We start from the raw sequence: 21,274 nt of genomic DNA, 5'->3' as shown, positions 1-21,274 counted from the left end.
AATGCCAAGCCCAGCCTGGTGCTGTGCTCAAGGGTGCTGGCAGGGAGTCAGTAACGATGCCTTTATGATATTCAATAACTTACCCAGACATAAATATCTTTTACTGTCCCCCAGTTAATAACTAACCTGTTAGAAAAGCAACTACTATTAGCCAGGAAGACACACAGTTGATTGAAATCATTAAAAACTAAATTGTCACAGGAGGAAAAGAAGAGTAAGTACCATGAAACTGAAAAAAAAAAAAAACCCATTGCTTCTTAATGAAGGAAGTGGGGACCCATGGAGGGAGCACAGGGTCAGGGACACTTCAGTGCCCGCCCCTGGAGTGAATATGGCAGTGGAAAGCCAGAAGATAGAATTATCTCTGTTACTCTTACCTTTACATTCAAGTTACAGCTTATGTTTCTTCACCTTAAAAAGTATTTTACTCGTTTCAATTTGCAGAGGCACTGAGGAACTGACCCAGTTCACAAAGAACATTGTCTTCAAGCAGCCTATTCCCCCTGCAAAGGCAGGGCCACACCACCTGCTTTAATGACCATGAAATGAAGGCAGTGACCGGGGCAGTTGCCTTCACAAAAATAAAATAAGCAGTCCTTGGGTCAGTTTCTTACTTGGATTTGTAAACTCCAAGTAAAAAAGGGAATAAATTCAGTTTAAAATTGAAATGACTGACTTGATAAGAACTTAATAAAATGCTGATCACACAACCTGAGCATGTGAGCAATAATACACCAGACTGCAGCGACAGAGCTCTGAATACCCTTCTCTTAATAGGTTGGGGGGATTTTGTACACAAATCCCGATTTCCAATGCAAATAAAAGCCTGGCTTTGCTCAAGCCAGGTTGAACCCTGGAGCCTGATGCACTGATGGGCACCATTTCCAACTGAATCAGCCCTACTTGGGAGCTGAGACACAGACCAACAAGTCCCCTGTTGCTATCCTTGAACTGATGTTACACAAAAGAGCCAAATTTTGAAGGGTGATGCTTAAATTTAGGTCATGTGACTAGGAGCAGGAGGCTGAGAGCTGTTGTTAAAAGTCAGGGTAATGCAAATTAAAAAGGAGACTAAATTCAGAAGAGATGAACAATATCTCTTATAAAACATGTTAATCCAGGACTGAACAACAGATGTCACATAATGGAGACCACCTATTTAGCAGGATTCAAACAAGGCTTGAACACTTACCCAGCAGAAACATTCAGAACAATGAAGCAAACAGAAAAGGTGGGGACAAAAGCAGAGATGAAGAGTTTTGGGGATGTTATAAAACCTGGTTCTTCAGGGCACAGCTCACTGATTAGGACCGAGACAAACCTTCCTCAGCAAGGTTGCAACAGGCCACTCACAACTGCTGTTGTTTTTTCCTTCAATCATCTCAACCATCTCCATCAGCAGTGCCAAGGCAACAGCCAGGCATCTAGAGGGACACACACCCGGGATGTGCTGGCTGCTCCAACTCCACAAGAGCTGGAGATGTTCCTTGGGGAGTGCCCCAGGCACTGAAACGCTCATCATGAATTTAAGAGGTTGGATCTGTGAGTCACAGCTGGAGGAATTCCCCCTGTACCCTTCCCAGGCTCGTGCCCCTTCCTGCAGCACAGCCAGTGCTGCACTGCCCTCCCCTGTGCAAGAAAACCACCCCAAACCTCGAGCTTCAGAATGTCGTGCTGCAGCTTGCGCTGGAAGTCCAGGAAGTGCGAGATGGTCAGCTTGCCCTTCAGGTCAGCCCCGAAGAAGTAGGTGGTGAGGGCGGAGTTGAAGCCGGTTTTGAGGGTGTTGCCGGTGGTGGAGCGGTCCCGGTGGCGCATGCCCATGCTGGTTTGGGAACGGATGATGCTCTGCACCTAAAAACAACACGGGCAACGTCACAATCAAAACCATACCAGCCAAGTACCAGTATGAAGTACTCCATGCTCAGCTGTGGCATCCTTCTTTCTTTTCCTCCTAAAACAATTCTCAAAAGACACAACAATTCAAAACTTTGGCTGAACTTAAGAGAGTCAAAGAATGATTTGGGCTGGAAGTGACCTTAAAGACCGTCTAGGTTCCAAAACCCTTCCATAGGCAGGGACACTTTCCACTAGACCAGGTTGCTCCAAGCCCTGTCCAGCCTGGCCTTGAACACCTCCAAGGATGAGGAGTCCACAACATCTCTGGCCAACCCAGGGTTTGTTTTTTTCAGTCCACTTTAAAGAAAGAAGAGAATCAAGTGCTTAAAATGAGTTTAGGGAAACAATTCACCCAGTCTGCAGATAAACATTCTAGTGCTGATCCTACCCCTGGTCAGCAGAGCAGCTTCTTCCCAGCAAAACCCCAGGAGGTGAGAAAGCTGCACCAATCGTGGGGAAGAAAAAACTCCTTGAATGTTTTAGAGCTTCCACTCCTTTACAGCCCATCCCTGTAAGCTCACACCAACCCCAGTTAGCTCACAACACATTTCCTTCCCACTTGTGCACAAATCCTGGGGTTTCCAACCCAAGGGCACCCTCTCCTTGCTGCCTGCTGCTCTCTGTCACAGCTGGAAGTTCCTCCATCCCTGGGGCTGTCCCACCCAGCACAAAAGTCTCTTCAAAAAAACTTCCCTCCCCCACAAAAGATGCCAAAAAGTTGACCTTGAAGGATGTGACAGCCTGAAAATCCAAGAATGTGTTATTTTAAGGGTTCTGTGCAAATTGAAGGGGGCAGCCAAGCGAAATGCAGTCATCTCCTCTCTCCACCCTCAAATACCTCACTGAACTATCCAAGTCGATCTGAGTGATTATTGCTGGGATATGAGAAGCCAGGCTTATTCTCTGTGTAGTAACTGATCTCTTCCAACAAGGCAGCAAAAGGATTCATATTAAGGACAACAAGTTTGAAAAAGGAGGGGGTGAAAAAAGCCACCTGACAACAGAGGCTTCCCAAAGCTCCAGCAAACACCGCTGCTTTGCCATCAGCCTCTTCCCCCTGCCGACAAAAGTTGGAAGGGAGGCAGAAAAGCAGCTGCCAAGAGCTCCAGCTGTCACAAGGACGCCAGAACCTCCTCACTGAGGTATTCAGCATGTTCAACTTTTTCCTAATGAGAGAGTGAGTGCTGGAACAGCCCCAAAGGGGATGCTCTGGAGGAAAATGCTGTGCTGTTGCTGCTGGGTTCACCTTGCTGGAAACCCTGCATCTGAGCCAGAGACTGCTGGCTGTTCTTCTGCCACAAGGAAAATCAAGAGGAAAAAAAGTACAGAAAAGAGGTTTTGAGGCTTTTTGGTCCCCATGATGTGAGGAAGGGTGTGAGGTGACCTAATTGTGGCATTCAGTGCCAGAAGGGAGCCTGCAAGAAATATGGAGAGAGACTATTTACAAGGGGTAATGGCTTCACACTGCAAGAAAGGAGCTTTAGACTAGATATATAGAGGAAATTCTTCTCTGTGTGGGTGGTGAGGCCACAGCACAGGGTGCCCAGAGCAGCTGTGGCTGCCCCATCCCTGAACGTGTTCAAGGACAAGCTGGACAGAACTTGGAGCCACCTGGGATAGTGGAAGGGGTCCTTCCCCATGGCAGGGGGTTGGAAGGAGATGATCTTTAAGGTCCCTTCCAACCCAAACCATCCAGGAATTCTCTTATATTTGCACTGTAAACAGCAGCTCCTTAGTTTGCTTTGTGCTCCTCTGTTAACTGTGAGCTCTGCATGCAGCACATTTCGGAGACAAATATTTATAAACTGTCTGAAGCAAGGCAATTTATGTCCAGCTTGGAAAACTGCCCCTGTTCCTACACGAGTGTTTACCACACTGCTGACTGCTCCACAGAGCAGCTTTTCCTGGGTGTTATTTATATGGAATCCTATGGCTCTCTCTTCCTCTCCCATCTCTAACAAGTGTCAGACAGATTGAAAATCCACCTGGGGGCACTGGAGCCAAAATGATTTAACCAGTCCCTGTTTTGGGTAATCCTTTTAATGCCCAGAAAGGCAGGCACCACTGCAAGGAGCTGCCCTCACACACACCTCATCAATTGTACAAGGATGTGGAGCCCTGAGATGCTCCGCTGTTTTTTGCTCCTATTTCAGACTGTTTGTGATGTTTCATCTTTTGTACCAGATGAGGGGGAAAAAATCAATTAAAATAGTTAAAGACTCAAAGAGAAATCACCAGTAACACTGCCTGCAAGTTCACTACTTTTCAGCCAGCTTTTATTTAAAAATAGAAGAGCAAACTAACAATTTACATGCCAAGGGATGAAGAATTGAAGACAATACTGATGCAGGCACCACATTATTCAGGACTAAGCACTAACCACCTGCCCCAACTGGATAAAAAACCTGAAAGTCTTCAGCAAGGCCTGAATAAATTCAGTATTTTTTAATTAGGTAGTTAAAGCCTCCAACTTAGTCACATATTAGCTAAATTACTGAAGTAATTTTCTTTCCTGATGAGGTTTTCAAATATCAGTGAGAAGAGGGACCTGCTGTTGGCTGCCTCCAAAGACCATGTGTGAGGGAGGGGTAGGAAGTTCATTCTCACATGCTCACAGCCAGCAGGGATGGAATGATGCTTCCCTGATAATCCTTTTCTTCCCCTTCTTATGCCACCCATTCTCCCCAAAATGATGTTGCTCTTTTAAACTGCTGCATAATCCCCTGAGAGGGCCAGTTCCAGCTGCTCCTGCCAGGTAAGATTTACAAGACAGAGCTGCAAACCCTGCCATCCTTCATGCTCCTCCTGAGGCATTTCCATAAGGAGTGAAAAAGAGGATTTTTCATCTAAACAATTGTTTGTAATGTTACATGTGTGCATAACGGGATGTATGTGCCTCCCACTGGAGCTCTGCTTGTTCTTGCAGCAATTCAGTATCTTCACAGGTATCTTCTCATTTTCCAAAACATCTCCTTCATCCTGTGACTCTCAAGCTCTGGAAGATCAGCCTTCACCCAAATATTCTGATGCTAACCAGGAACTTTATTCCTTTCTATACAGGCACTGACGCATGTAACCAGCTTAACAAAAATACCGTCCCCTTCCTAAGGGCTTTTAAGTGACTTAATGCACGTATAACTTTCCCTGGCCTACTGGATGACTTCAAATCATTTATTCAATTTTGTACCTTCATCTTCACAGTGATTAGGAAACATTCATCCTGTAGAAATGTTCCTTTTTCATTTTACACAGCTCTAATAAAAAAGCCAAACATGACACCTGTGTTAGCACCTTGGCGTCACTGCATTTTTAGTAGGAGGTTAATCATTCTCTGCTCTTCTTAAATTCATCTATCTCCATAACTGATTTCATTCTAGAACATTACAACTACCATAAATCACCTTTTGGACTGTTCAATATGATCACATAGCTGCAGTGGAGTGCTATCTCCATGCACTATGCAGATAAAAGGAAGAACAGCAATTTTTACTTGGGGAAAGGAAGGAAAGGAAGGAAAATGAACAAAACCTCACGTTTACATTTCAAGCTGTCAAGTGAAGTGATACCAGACTGCAGATAAACACACTCCAGTCTCCTCATAGTCCAAAGTGTGCATCTAAAACCCTGTACTTACCCAGATATATTCCATGGCTCTGGAGCAAGCTCGTGATGATGACATCATACATACAAATAATAATTTAAGGAGGATGACAGCAAAAGATTAGAAGGGGAGGGTAATTCAACAGACCTCCTTTGCCAATAGTTCCTTCCCACTTATAGCAAGTGCCCCAAGCACGACCTTGCAGAGACTCTTCTGCAGTTAATTACTCATTGAGCCAACTGATGAGTAAGAATCTGTCCCTCGATTCTCCAGGGCTGCTTTGTTCTCAGCTATCACTTTGTAAGTGCATTTAAATTTCCTTTTATGAATAGCACACACAGGTGATTCAGGATGTGATTTCAGGATGTTTATAAGTTCCCAATATCTTAAGGCTAGAAATAGACAAGAAAAATCACACTCTTCTGCCTGGGGAGGGCAAATCTTTTCCCCACTGACAGCTCGAGCCTTCAATCTATTCTCAGTCAGACACAACCACAAATCACAGCTTATAGGAGGAGCTCACCAGTATCAGACATGAAGGCTGAACTCATTAAAAAACCCTCAGCAAAGTTCCTGTTGATGAAGCCTTGTAAGAAGTAAAGGACTAATGAAAATATGCTCTCAATAACACGTTTTTGGATTACACTAGAATAAGTGGATAAATTCTCCTCTGAAGCAGACTTACCTTGGCTATTCTCTGAAGACAAATAAAATTAAGGAATGCAGTAGAAGCTGTGAAGGAAGTAGGCTCAAAATCCCACTATATCAGTAGAGTGAAAAAAAGTTCTTTGCCTACTTTGAAGGTGACTTTTTGTAAGGGAATGTTACAGAATCATAGAACGGTCTGGGTTGGAAGGGACCTTAAAGCTCATCCAGTTCCACCCCCTGCCATAGGCAGAGACACCTTCCACTAGACCAGGTTGCTCCAAGCCCCACCCAGCCTGGCCTTGAACATTGGTGACAAAATCACAGGAAACCTGAGTTTGTACTGATGGTTGCTCTGGTTGAATGAAAAACTTTGTCTTGAAATACTCAGTTTAAAGAAACAAACAGCAGGCACTGAAGCAACACGGCAGAACACAGAAGGGAAAGGTGTAAACCAGCACTAAGCACTAACATAAAAGGCAGTAACATCACAGAGGAATGCTGTGCTTATGGCTACGATGCCACAGCACTGATTGTTCAACTTGCCTGCTCAAACTCCTCCATGTCCACCTCGCCATCACCGTTCAGATCAAACATCTTGAAGGCGATTTCAAAATTCCTCTGGGGAGCTATATAAAAGAAACAACAACAAAACACAAAAACCAGTTAACAAAGATACAAAAGCTCAATTAAAAAAAAGGCACAAGTTCTGAATGACTTTATCCAAAAGTAATTTGTCTAATTCTTGCAATTTTAGCAAGGAAATGCATCTCTTAGGAGCCTCTAGCTATGAGCTTCACGGTGCTCCTTTTACCAAAGGTCTTGGTAAGACCTAACAAGGAGTTGAGAGGAGGAGATATTTCTAGAACATTTATTCTATTTACAGGTGGAAAAAGCTGGAAAGCAAGATGCCATCTGATATTTCTAATGACAGTTAACAGAAAATGATGCTGCAGCAAGAGCTCCAGCCCGTTCCATACAGTCGAACACCGGTTTGGCCAGAGGATGTTCCTCAGGCACTGCACTCTCTGTGCTTCCCATGGGTGAGGAGCAGACCTGGAATTTGGGCAGCTCTCAGCTCTTGCCTCACTGTACAAATTTAAACAAATCATGACCACCCTTGTCTCAGCCCAGTCATGACACTGAGATAAGGCGTGGGCGGGAGCTCATGAGCTGAGATGCTGCCGTACCTCATTTTCCATTGCATTTAGTCTGTGCTGTCACGGTTTATTTAGTCAGAACTCTGCAAAAGCATCACTTCCCAGCCAACCACGCTCTTTTCCCTGCATCCCACCACAGAATTTCAGTACATTTCCATTTTGGGCTCTGTAACCCATGACCGTTTGAAGCTACAATGCAGTGCCACAATTTTTTCCCAAATTAAGTTAATATAGGAGGATTTATCATGCTCTGCTACTTTTAAATACACACCTCCTACAGGAATTATGGTGTTTGCTGGGATTTCTAGGGAATCCTCTGGGCTATAACTAATGTGAAGGCTGTCGTCCTAAATGATCAGTTAAAATGTAGCTCCTTTTTTCATTTCCCACCCAAATCCAGTGTGGATCACTGGTGAGGTTCAGCCCTCTGTAACCTCATCTGTGCAATCAACTTCTAATATTTCTTGTGGATGCTCAAAGAGTAATGAGTCTGTGGGAAGGCACTTCCCAAATGGGGGCGGGAGGGGGGAGACAAAGAGGAGTCACTCAGACAAAAGGAAATTAATATGGAATTAACTGAACTGGATTTTGGATGTTAGTCACAGCTCCAGTTCAAAACTTCTACACTGTGTTTTCCCCTTGCTGTAATAACTATTAGCACTTTATCTGGAAAGGATTCAGCAGACAGGTCAATGAGACCCCTTTTCCCAAACACTTTGTGCCCAAAATAGATGAATAAGGGCATTGGGGCTGATGCAGGGACAGCCTGTCACTGCCTGCCTGATATACACAGCACACGTGGTCCTGCTTTTATCATCCCCGCACTTCCAATTTCCCCCTGCCACTTACTCGGGCTTGGAATTCCAGACACCACGTGCAGGAGCAATGTCTCCTGTGACCACAGGCACGGCCAGCTGCACGTGGTGGGTCATCCCCCCTTCCACCCACATCCCTGCTGTGCCTCCACACAGCCCCTCCCTCCTGCCTGCTGGGATGGGGAGACCTTCACTCGCTGTCCCTTGTTAACTCAGCGTTAATTGACCTGGGGACAGCCAGTCCCCAGCACTACTTTCATAATCTCCCCAATGATACATCTAATTTAAGGGATTAAGCCTCCTCTGTTCCATCCAGCATCTCCAGTGATTAATTTACCATTTTCTTGAAGAGCAACAAGCTTCCAACTCCCCCCTTAATATTTCAGTAACACGTGCAATTTTATTCTCCTTAATTGCAAGTGCTGCACGAAAGCCTGGAGGAAATTTCTTATTATTAGCCCCAAAATCTGGCACTTCGTGGAGAGATGTTTCCTCTAGGAAGAAGAGGAGGAACAGACAAAACTCTCATTTAGTTACAAGGTTCTAGATAAAGAGCAGACAACACATCTTTCTTACCCCATTGCCTCTGCCAGGGTACATGATATTTACTTAAAGACTGGAAAATCTGTTACTCCTTGTGAAAAACTGTCACAGGTTCAGGGTTTTTTCCCTCCTTTTTTAAAGGAAATATATAATACCACATCCCATTTCTACAGACACATGGTGAACAGAGCCAAATACTCACTTGTCCCTCACAAGGGCCATTTCTCTCCTTTTCCATCTCTAAATACACATTTCCAGGAGCAGTGTATCAAAGCCCCAGAGGAGAACACCACCTCCAAAATTAAAATGAGCAGTTCAGCATCAAAAATCTGCAGGGTCAGATTTTCTAAGGACAGGGAAGGGTGGCTTTAAATTGGCAAATTCAATTACTTCATTCCTTCAGCTAATAAATGCCATGGCTGGTTTCTCCCTTTGATCTACATATCCAGCTCCAATTACCTGTAATGACACTTCAATCCAAACAGCGTGACCCTGAGCCAGGGGAACCAGAGGGCACTGAAGACAATTAGCTCATCCCACTCCTGCTCAGGAAGGAATGGTCATTAGAGATTTACATCCCTGATGTCCAGGACTGGATTTATGGGGCCTGGGTGAGATGATTTCTGCCTTTCCCCTTGGCTGACCAGGATTTATGTGGGAAGAGTTGCCCTGACAGCAGCCAGTCTCACTGTGCCCACCTTGCCCATTACATCAGCCTGCACAGCCTCCATTTCCCTTCCTCTTCCTGCACTTATATCCTTCAAACTTACAGGCCATAAAAGCAGCAGACACCAGACTGCCCAGCTAAATGCAGTCCTTCCCCCGCTCTTTTGTTTTGCCCCCCAGTTTTACCATTCCCAACTGCAGCGTCTCTAAATTTCGCCGCTGCCTCCTTAATTAAGATGCCTCCAAGCAAACCCAACATTCCTCCTGCAGTGGTTTCCAAAGCCATTTAAAGGGCTGTTTGGTATTCATATGGCATGATGCCTGTCCTGATGGGGGAAAACCACCTGTGGATTTTCCCCAAGTGCTCTGCTGCATTCTCAGCTCTCTCTGATTGTGTGAGCTGTCTCCTCACCATCCTTTCTGACATTATTAAAAATCAAGACTATTTCATTGCGACTGATATCCCTTGGGCAACAAGGCAGAAACTGGTCAGGGCAACTGCAGCTTCTTTTTTAGCTTTATTTCTATCTTTAGACCTTCACGAGGATCCTCCAAATCATTAACATGGAAGCATGGAATGGTTTGGGTTCACAGGGACCTCAGAAATCACCTATTTCCAACCCCTGCCATGGACAGGGACACCTTCCATTAGGCCAACATGAGTGAAAACATGGTACTGGAGCCCACACCACTATCAGTGAATTCCTAGCTTGGAGATATATGGAAAGATCAGGTTGAAGTGATCCTTTGGATCCATAATCCCACCAGCTCTCCACGCTAAGTTGTTTTTTCAACTAACCCATGAATTAGTGCAAAGGGCAATTAACATTTTTTTTGATTCATTTGTTCCAATCAAATATTTGGGGACAGAAAGAGAGCAAGAAAAGCAGAAGCCAAACACAGGAATGTTAGAGGGATAAGTGACCTCCACCACACAACAGATAGCAAGCAGCAGCACTGACCACATGGAAAAAACCCACTCGGATCCATCAGGGTAAAGCCCCCGGGAAGCTCTGAGGGATGAGACCAGTTGATCAGGCATCTTTAAGCCAATTATGCCATTTTAAACTATTTTCAATTATTTAATGGACCGATTTGCAGCACTCAATTGCTCTTTACTGCCCTGTACTCTCAGCAGAAGCAACGCACTCTGAAAGACATTAAAAGCTCGCTGGTGAGAGAGGCCACATTTCCCTGGTTTTGTGCTCAGTTGTGATCTTCTCTTTCCTAAAATCTCAACATTCCACCCTTGGAGACACCTCTCAGCACATCTTCCCCTCTGATCTCCAGCAGAGGAACTGCATTCTAGGAAAGTACAGTTTTAACACGCTTTTGGAGAATACCTGCTGCTTCGTTCTCTCAGAGCTGGGAATTTCTTTGCCAAAGCAGGGTGATTTTTTGGTGATGTTACTTAGAGGAAGTAAAACTTTTGGCTACCCCTTTGGAAACACTGGAATATCTCATCTTTTGGTGGGAATTTAAACACAAAGCAGCTCGTGGACTCCCAAGGCTTAATAACTCCCCAAGAAATTCCAGTGTGGGAAGAAAGATCAAGAATTCAGCTGGGAAAAATCAGTCATTTGGAGTTAAATATCTTCTGGTTGCTTCTTTCCCATTTATCCTGAAATTAAGAAAAATAGATGTGCAAAGGCCACAGCAGCCTGAATCAATCCCAAATTAACGCAGTCCTCCTGAAGCAGAGACAGCTATCCATAGAATACAGATGGCTGAGCCTCAGCTGCAGTAAATATAGGGAAAAAAAGCCATTAAACTTAATGTTGCAGATATTTTCCTTTCAAATTATGCCACTATTTCAGAAAATGAATCCAAATCACACCAAGTTGGTGGTTTTTTAATGTTAATCAATCCAGAAATGTAAGTAACAGGCAGCTAAAAAACTGAGCCCACAGTATAGAGACTGGGCCACATCATCATCAGTTCTAAAGGAAAAATGGGTTATTTCTTCTCACAAAGAAGGATCAGCATTAACTCTGAAGTAACACAAGTGCATAATCGTGGGATATTGGGAGAAATTCTTCCCTGTGAGGGCGGTGAAGCTCTGGCACAGGTTGCCCAGAGAAGCTGTGGCTGCCCCATCCCTGGATCCCCATCCCATCATACCACCCACACCCAAGGGATGAAGAGATGAACAGAGGAAGACCAGGTGAAGGATGCAGGCTGACAGAGCCTCCCATGCCCTAATCCCAGTTTTCAGATCACTAGGGAACATCCCAAACTACCAATTGTGAACAATCATTCCCATTTCTGTCCGTCTGTCCTTCAGCATGGCACAAGTGGGATGCCAAGCCAGAGAGCGCTCCCTCTGCCAGGAAGCAACCAGGCTTGTGTTTGGAAGCTGGGATATTCCTGGGAAGATGCTGCTCAGATACTGCTGGAAATACCACCCAGCAGTGACTGGGCTGGCAGAAAGGCAAGGAGACATCCCTGCACCAAATAGTGTGGGTGGGATGGACCCATGTAGGGTCCTGAAAGGCCGAAGATAAAATTAACATGAACAGGACTATGAACAAAAATAGTCCTATAAACTCAAAGCAACCTTTTCTTGTAGAAATGAGCCCTGAGGCAGAGGGCAGAGCAGGATTAAACCACCACTGGCGAGGTAACAGATCTCACTCGTGGCAGGGACGGGGCTGAAGACCTTCCTGTCAGCCAGGAATAAATACTCAGAACGGTCATGGTCCAAAGAGACCCTGGAGATCCCAGTGTGGGAGAGCATGTCCCTCCGTCACGGGGACACGCACAGAGCTCAATACCTGGCCACAACATAATTTCAGTGAGAGTTACCTGCTCTGATGGGAGAAGGAGCTGCAGGTCTGCTATGAGAGCCCTGGCAAAAGGTTAATTACTGTGGCTTCAGCCAACGTTATTTAGCCCCCCTGCCAGGAGGATTAAATCCAGACACAGCAACAGCCCAACTGTGCAAACAACACCAATTTATTCTTTTAATGCCCAGCTCCCTTCAGTACCTGTTAACAAAGGCAGAATTAGTGTGCCTGGACAATGGACCCCATTTGCTTGGAAACTGCAGTTACTGGCAATGGAAAAGCTCTTTTTCTCCTTCCTCCACTTGTTTTCCAAGTCCAAAAGCAAAAAACTTTTTGGTCAGGGGAGCCATGTCTTTGTTTTCCATGACATTCGAAGGATCCAGGGGAAATTCCATCAGAATTTGCTCATCTTTCTACCTCTGCCCCAAAACACGAGGAGCAGCTGAAGCAACAGAAACCAAGGAGTTTCCTCAAGGCCCCTCAGCGCTCATTGCCTTTAACAGAAGGCTGGCTTTCTGAAGCAGCTAAAAGCTATTTTATTAGTCGTTTTAAAAATAAATTTTCACAGAAACACGGCAACCGACGAGAACAGACAGTGCTGGAGTGAGAAATGGCTCGTAAATAAGATACGGTGACAGACTCGTTTTCTGAGCAATGTGCAAACAGCTGCCTGCGAGTAACGTGAAATGAAGCCCCAGCCCTCTCCCCTCCTCTCCCTCCCCATTTCACAGAACTCAGCTGGAGGGAGCTTCACGTCAAGCTGCAAAGACAACTGAAACCATGAGTTTGGGGAAAGCACTCCCAAAGCCTGGCTGAGCACAATGACACAGAGCCCTCGGGGCTTCTTGTTTCCCAAGCTCTCACTGATCAGTTTGGAGTCCAGTGAGCCAGACCAGACCAGGATGGATCTCTCCCCATCACTCTCCCTCCTGGCCCCCAACCCCAGACCCAATCTCCCACTCCCCTTCTGATTATCCTGCTTAGTGCTCAATATGCCACCTTCCTTTCCTAATATTTATTAGGTTTTACCTACTTGATGTATCATCTACAGCTCCACCTTGTCCGGATACCTCCTTAATGTTCGGGTTATTTAAACAACACAGGGAGAAAACCAATATTGAACTGTCACATTTAAGATTTACCTTCTTTATTCTAGTTTATTTACTTCCTAGGGAAAAGAACCCATTCAGGAACTACTGGATTCCTGCAAAGTCATGTTCAGTAGTCAGAGAGCAAACCAGTGCAGTGTAACAGTGAGTTTTCTATTTAGCCACAGGGCAAGGTTTGCTTGGGAGTTTATTTTGCAAAAGCAAATGCTTTAAAAATGAAACCCAAACTCTTCCTCTGTGGAATCACTGTTTGACAGGAGCTCCAGAGACATTCCTCCATCTGCAGTAATCATTCAGCAAACTCCCCAAATGTCTAAAAGTCAGCCTCAAAGCCCTGAATTTTTTTTTTCCTCCCTTTCTAATTTTCCTTTTTGAAAGCTCCTGCCTTGCCCACCCTTCACACGGCTCCTCAAAGCACACACCACCCAGCTCTGTCTCCTCATTAATCTAACTCCCCCGTAATTGTGGACACGCTTAGAAGCCCAAGAACAAGAGGAAAGAAACCCTGTCCTTCCCTCGCAGCCTCCAAAACAAGGCTGGCTGCTCCTCCAACACAGGGTGGTCCTTTTCTTTTATTCTTACAACAAAAAAGTTAAAGCAAAGCAAGAACAATTTCTCTTACTGCTGCCTGTGGAAGCACATGAAATTAATTTTGTGCCCTGGGTACTTGATTAGGGGGTTGTTCACCACCAGCACGACCATAAAAACAAGGGCAAGAGTGTCTTCCAAACCACACTCAGTAATGTGATACCAGAGGTTTGAGAGTTCATTGTCATCTGTGGAGGCTCAGATGAAAAGCCCTCGTTACACAAGTGAATACGTGAGATCATTTTGGCACAACCCAGATGAATGTAAGAAAGGAACAGCAAAGCTATTAAGAGCCAGTTCTGAGACTCGGTCAAATAAAAGGCAGATTAAAGTCATAAAACAAATTCCCTGTCTTGAACCAGCTTTATCTCTCTGTCTGTTTTCACAACATGAAGGTCACACACAACTCTGCCCCTGCCACGTCCATCTGACAACAAGCAAGACCTTGAGCATTGCTGCTTCCCAGGAATAGATACCCAGTAAATGAAGAGCTGCCTCTCGTGTCTCCTGTTACAACATGCAAGAACATGGGGCAGAATAAAGCACCTGTTGCTGTGACAAAACATCAGTGATTAACCCAGCTGACTTCCTGAACAGCACTGCGCAGGCAGCAGTGGGCTCTGCCGGTAACTGGCAAGCATCCAGTTTTTAAATTCCACAAACCAGGTCATCATGGAATAGATACCTACAAGATTCGATGGCCAAGTTTTCTCTTTTTAAATCTGAAAATTAAATGTCTCAAGTTCATTTGGACAGTGGCTTATTCCCCCTTACCCCACACTTTCTAATGGGGCTGAAAAACTGCCATTGAATTTCCCGTTTATGACACAGCACCTTCCAAGCAGTCAGAGAAGGTCTGCAAATGAGGTTTTGAGCTTGACTTCCATGTGAAGAAAGTCTAGAAATGCCATTTGACATTATCAAAGGCTTCAGTTTCACTGGTTCTTGCCAGCAAAGCAAACTTTTCAGTGCTGGCACTTGGAGTGCAGACGGTTTTGCTGGAACAGATTAGCAGATCGTAGAAATATCACAAATGCAAGTCAAGTGCAGCAGGGTGAAAAGACAGAAGGTATCTAATGATACTTGTTGAAATGTAAACAGCTTAACTTCTCTCCTCATTGGATTACATCACTCACAAACCTGAGCTCACCCAAGTGAAAATACAGCTGGAAAAGGAAGTTTGGAGGGGCGTGAAACCAGCAAAAGGCTGGAGATCAGGGTTCACCCAAACACAAGAGTATCACATGAACACAGCTCAAGAACACATCTCCATTTACAGATCTGAACAGCAGGTCAAGTGACTGATTTAAAAAAAAATTGTCACATTTCAAAACGAGAAATAAATCTTCAGAAGCCATGGATCTGCTTGTCTTCCCGAAGCACTGGAAGCTCAGCCTAACCAGAGGAAGCAACAGTGATTGCTCAGCTCGAGTTGCAGGCAATCAAGAAGGCCTTTTAGGGAAATGCATGTCAACAATAGCAAACCTATTGCTTGTGAACCCTGAAAACATAAAAAACCAGGAATTGCAGGGAAAATCCCTGCTGTACTTACTGGAAAGGACCGTGGTGAGGAAGATGTAGTCGGAAAAAGAAATGAGTCCGCATTCTCCGAGCGCATAGAAAATGCTGTCCTCATCGGCAAACTTCTCCCTCTCCTGGGATAACTTCTGTTCGTGCACCCGAGCCACACCCCAAAGAGAGGAGAGAAGCACCAGGTCAGACAGGGAAATGGAAGGCTTTATTCATATCCTTACCACCAACAAGCCATTCCATGGACGCACACACCCCTACTAGCTCCATCCATATCCAGTGGACCTTTTCCAGCCTTCGACTCTGTTCAGAAGAGTTCTGCAAAGATCGGAGCTTCCCCATCTCAAATGGGGGATAAGGAATTGCACAGGATTCGTTTGTTGGTTCAGCCCAGCTGAAATACACATAAATAAAACTATGGCCATTTTGCTTAAAATCTTTGAGATTAGTGGTAAAAAAATCAGACTTTAATACAGGATTCAAAAGGGAAATTGTTGTATTTCGGTGACAGTTTTTCAGTGAGACTCTGTTGCAGAAAGGAGCCAAGAAAGGACTATTTGACATGAACGTAAAGTCTGATCGAAGTTATGCAAACCATGTGTGTGTGCAAGCTCACAGGGAGGACCGGGCCTGAAACCAAACTCAATTTCCCTCTTGCTCCAGTTCTTTTCCATTTATCAGCTCACAGTATCTTTCTAAGCTAAAAATTCGAGTCCCTTTGATCTGCAGAACCCCCAAAGGCTGAAAAGGATCCATAAAACTGTTAGGGAATCCACACTGGTGACCCACTTTAAGGACACAGTAGGAGGAGGCACACGCACACAGAGAAGAATTAAATTAATACAAAGGAGAGTAGGGGTGGGTGAGGTTATTCCATGGAAACCAGGCCATGCAAGCACACACAGGCATAGTGAAAGCAAGGCTGGATTTAGGAATGGTTTTAGGAAAAACCAGTGACAAACACCACCACACGAGGGTCCAGCTACACAACTGTCCCCCACCGTTACCTCTGTCTAGCGGAGATCCCATCATATACAAGATAAAGGAAAGAAAACTGGTTAACCAACAATAAAACAAGCAGGCAAAACATCACATCACGTTGAACAGCTAGGCTTGCCAAGAGCAAGAAAAGTTTAGAGCAACCAGGTGGTTGCTGTGACTGGAAGCCGACAGAGATATCCCAGCAAGTGTTAGCTCATAGCTTCTCCACTGTGTCTGCAGCTGATGTCCCTCATCCACCTCAGGTTTTTGGTTTTTAGGGGCTTTTTTGGTTTGTTTGGTTTTGGGTTTTTTGAGAGAGAACTCACCATTGTATGTGATTGCAGAGTGGGGATGAACTCAGTTAATAATATAGATGAAAATTTAACCTGTATCTGGCTCAGGAACCACAAGAAAAGAGACAAAAATAATCATATAGACCACCAAAAAACCTACAGTTTCCAGGGAAAAATAGTTCAGCTCTACTGATCACATAAAATTGTTCCCAGTAACTCTGCCTTCACCACCTGGAGAGCACCAGGAATTTAATAAGAGGTGAGTCACTACCAGTAGACAAAATGCTAATGGCCTTCATTTGATGCAAGATAACAGCCATTTATGCTTATGGGGTACCAGGTTGAAATATCATTTCCTCAGAAATGGTATTGCTTCCATTCCCGTCGAGATGGACCCAAAGCAAAAATTATACTGATGCTGACATGAAGAACAAATAACCAACATCTGGTTTTCCTTTGAACCAGAGGGAGGATCTGGGGAGAAAGCGGCTCCCGGTGACTGCTGCTGGAGGTGTTGCCAGCAGCATCTCACCTGCTCCTGTGATTTATTGCCTCTCTCCCTCTGATTGCCTCTCTTGGGCAGCATTTATCATAAACTAGCTATTAGCATCTTGCTCAAAGAATCCCATGAAAAAGTTCCAGAGGGTGGTTTATTAGTTTTTATGGGTTTCTTTTCTGCACTTAAAATTCATAGTCAGAATCAAACAGCTTAGAATATTCCTCATAAGAGGAGAGCACAACCATAGACTAACAATAAAAAAGGATATTAAGTTAGTTGCTCTCTGAAATATAAAGACAGATGGGAGGGAGAAGCATTTACCTATTTGCACCTTACTTGGAGCAAACAAAGTTAAAAAAAGTTATTTATTTATATTAAAATGAGCATCTACTTGTCACTAACCCAGGGAATACAAGCTGTAACTACAGTGCTCAGCTGCCTGTAGCTCGTGGAAAAGGGAATTTCTCCCACTGATCTTAAGAGAAAATAACAACTGCCCTGATCAATCAGATTTTCAGGTTCCCAGAGCAGAACAGAAGCTTTAAAAAGTTCCCAACTCTCCCATTTATTTTCCTCTGTCTCAGTGAGAAGCTGTGTGTTTGATTGCTTCCCATGAACTTTGTGGGAAGCTCACCCCACTATGGGAAAGGCTCAAAGCATTCCCAGGCGTCATTCCCCACCAGGAACACTATAGTGCAAGGAACCACAGATAACCTCCAGGAAAAATAAAATAAAATGAATCAATCTACCTCCTTCACAAAGCACAACGTGGGCTGTTGTCATCGCTCAGAGTTCACGGTGATTGACCCAAAGTCAGCTCTCACTAACACCTCAAACACCCTCTCCCACAGCCCACCTTCCTTCCAGCAGAAGGGTGATGCACAGCATCAGAACACCCAGGCAAAAATCCCTTTCCAAACCTCCACCCTCTTTTAGAGACACGTCATCTCCACAAATTAATTATCCGCAGCCTTTTATCTGAGCACAAGGTAATTCTCAAAGTGCTCAGTCAAAACAATCAAATGTCTTCCATGTAACATTTTTTTCTGTGTTAAATCCACTCCCAAAACCAGAGTAATTGGCTAAGATCATTCAGCACACCCCAAAAAAACATTCAAGCCCGAGCATTCACGAGTCAGCAAGCCATGGGGAACAGTTTACAATTATGATGTACTTTTTAATCAAGCAGTAGATTCATATTTAACAAGCACACAGATGAGCAGACATCCAAATTAACATGTAAAAAGAAAAATAAATTCAAATATCTCACTGCTTTTGGCACAAGCATGGCTGTGTAAGTTCAGTGAGAAGCCACCAGTCCAGTGTCAGTGGAACAAAACTTGTGACAGGTGCTCAGGCAGATTCTCTTACAGTTCCAGACATCAATGACAGGTCAAAAAACAAACTCAAATTCAAGATACAGAGCTTGGCTTGCCCTTCCCAACTCAGGCTCCAAGCTCAAGCAGCACCAGGATGTGGGTTTAACAGATCTGTGCAGTGACCAAGCTCCCCCAAACCCACGTGCTGGAGGACAAAGTCATGTGCTGCATGCAGGCAACTCCCCTGAGTTTTTTATGTACAGGCTGGCTGCAAAGCATCCCAAGATACATCACAAACTTCACATATTCCACCCCAAAACTGATCTGCTGCTGGAGCCTCCCTTAAGTCAAGTACAGCTCCCAAGTAACAAAGGATTTGGTGGAAGAACCCCACCGAATCCTTACGTTCCTCATCAAATATTACCTTTATTTTGGATTTTTAAATTGTTTTTCCAGGGCTGAGTGAGTAGTGAAACACGGTAATACTGAATTATGCAAATCTGAAAAATGAAGGTGTCTTTTTGCACATGGAGGGATGCCTTCTCTGCAGAGGCAGAGATGGACACACAGTGCTGGTGTTCCCATTCCTAATGCAGGCCTAGAAAAGCCTGAGCACCTAAATCCTGGCAGCTCCACTTCATCTGGCATCCCAGAAACTACAGCATTTCATTTGTGAAGAACACATTCTTGGGAAGTCTCTCAGAGCTGCCAGTTTGGGTTTCCATCTGAAGAAGGAAAGGACACTTTGGGCATATTTATTGCTGTAATTTATATTTCAGCACCACCTTTGCACTTCCATGAACCAAAGCTTCAGGAATTTATCAGCCTCATGTGACCACTTACGCCTTCCAGAACAACGATGAAGTGAATATCCATGAGAGATAATGAGTATTTCTCCAGAACCAGGAAGCAATTTTGTCAATTAGCTAGGGATTTTAGATGAAGAATGAACCACCTTTTACTGACAAACATCGTCATACTCGATTTGTTCCTTCTGAACAGAAACACTTCCAGGTGACCAATATTGTGTGAGCAAATACAAACCCATGAGTGTGGAGAGAAGTCACCTGGATGCAAAGCAATTCTCTTTCAGTCCCAACTGACCACCTTCAGTTTTGGAAAACATTAAAATAAGACATCTATTAATGTATTTCTTTCATGGTTAACTGTAGGAATGTAGGAAAAGAAGTCCTATTTGCCAGCAGGACAGGCATAGATTATTGCAGCTTTTTCCCAAGCAGGGCTGTTGAAAATCCAGGGAAATATATACTAAGAGACTTGGTAACAGACAAGGGAAAACCCTTAAGAAATTCCAGTGCAAACCAGCTCAGTGTGGTAATTAAAAATACAAATGCTTTCAACTCTGTCTGCATCAAAACACTGAAAACAGAGACATTTTAAATTTTTCCTCATTTTTTTTAAGATTTCAACTTTAAAGAGTCAAAGCCATGTACCTAGAGATTTCGGGCATCTCACTTTAAGAAAACTGAATTAAGAAATAAAAAGGCTTTCAGGATCAGATTTAAAAATTCAGCCTTTCAGCCCAAATGTTCAAAAGTCCTTTAGGGAAAAACAGATAGGGGAGGTCCCTCTGCACTAGGAAACATGGACACAAAAGGGACTTGAGGGAAAACTGAGGGATTTAAGTTTTTAAAGCCACTTCTATAATGTGGATGCAAAATAAGTAATTTTAAATACTCCGGCTGGCATACTTATATCACTTTTCCTGTATCATTAAATAAGAAAAAAAGTGTTTGAGGCTGTGATGGAAACAGCACAAGGACCTTTTGAAACTCAAACTTCTTTTAGCCATGGGAAAGCTCACGTTATCTGGAGCCACTAGAAATGATCATTTACTATGAAGTGTGCACACCAACACAAGGAGACACAAACAGGTTCTCCACAGCAAATTGTGGTGGCTGAGTGCTGACCTTAGAAAGTGCTTAAAATTTACTGTTGGCAGATAATTCTGCATAACTGGCAGATAACACCTTTCAAGAGTATATTTTAATCAAGAGGTTTTTTAAACTTTTGGGTTTGGGGGGTTATTTTATCTGTGTATCTACACAGGGCCACAAAAATACAGAGCTGGCCATGGGTGAGGTTGTCCTGCATATTCTCTCACTCCAAATTTGAGCACATCCAGGGAATGAAAACTTAGGCAGCAATTATTACTGCAGGTGGACTCCTGCGACTGGAAAGAGAAATGTATATTCCCTCCCTTCCAGCAAGGCTGTAAATATTCAAACCATCTTTCAAACAAAGGGCACCTGAAATGCAAGGCCAGCATTCTGTACAACCCAGAAGATCAACGACACAGACTTCCCTGACCCTCGGCAGGCAGCGGAGCCACTCATGCAAGGGAGAAACCCCTGCTGGAAAAGCAAATAGGGAACACCTTGGAAAAGGGACAGTCTACACTTGTGCTCCCCTCAGCCCTCTGCAGGGTAATGAAATCACGATCTGTAGGACCACAAGGGCGTTTTGCACCGAAATTTCATGGGGGAGGGTTGAAATTAGGTTCCTTGATGGCCCACATCGAGCTTCTAAAATGAGCTGAGTTTTGCCACCTTTGAATTTAAATGGCTGTTTAGGTCTCTGATGGAAATTGGGATGCTGCTCTCCCTCATCTCAGCCTGCATTACCAAGATGAACTCACTGTGTGGAAAATGCCCTGCTCCTTCTCTCAGACAGAAATCCCAGTGTGAGAGGACACGAGAAGGAAAATAATAATTCTCTATAAAAAGTGATTATTAAACACTGGCTCAGTTGACGAGGTTGGGGCTGTGCACTTGGTACTCACCCTCCAAAATCTTGACAGTTCTCCAACTCACCAATTCTCT

General features: G+C 44.2%; 1 protein-coding gene across 2 annotated transcripts in view; it reads right to left on the bottom strand.

Annotated features, from left to right (window-relative positions):
- MICU1 (mitochondrial calcium uptake 1) overlaps window positions 1–21,274 on the bottom strand; it is an 84,704-nt gene that overhangs the window by 23,481 nt on the left and 39,949 nt on the right. Inside the window, exons 8-11 of one of the 2 annotated variants that reach the window (XM_017736559.1) lie at window positions 16,347–16,352; window positions 15,362–15,476; window positions 6,689–6,771; window positions 1,654–1,851 (exon numbers count right to left, since the gene is read on the bottom strand). In XM_017736559.1, coding sequence (XP_017592048.1) covers window positions 1,654–1,851; window positions 6,689–6,771; window positions 15,362–15,476; window positions 16,347–16,352 — 402 coding nt within the window. The remainder of the gene's footprint in view (window positions 1–1,653; window positions 1,852–6,688; window positions 6,772–15,361; window positions 15,477–16,346; window positions 16,353–21,274) is intronic. The other variant, XM_017736558.1, reaches the window with a different exon arrangement.

This window comes from Corvus brachyrhynchos, unplaced genomic scaffold (assembly GCF_000691975.1).
Source record: "Corvus brachyrhynchos isolate BGI_N302 unplaced genomic scaffold, ASM69197v1 scaffold66, whole genome shotgun sequence".
NCBI lineage: Eukaryota > Metazoa > Chordata > Aves > Passeriformes > Corvidae > Corvus > Corvus brachyrhynchos.
The sequence above is the reverse complement of the archived record's forward strand: the minus strand, read 5'-3'. Positions and strand labels throughout refer to the sequence as shown.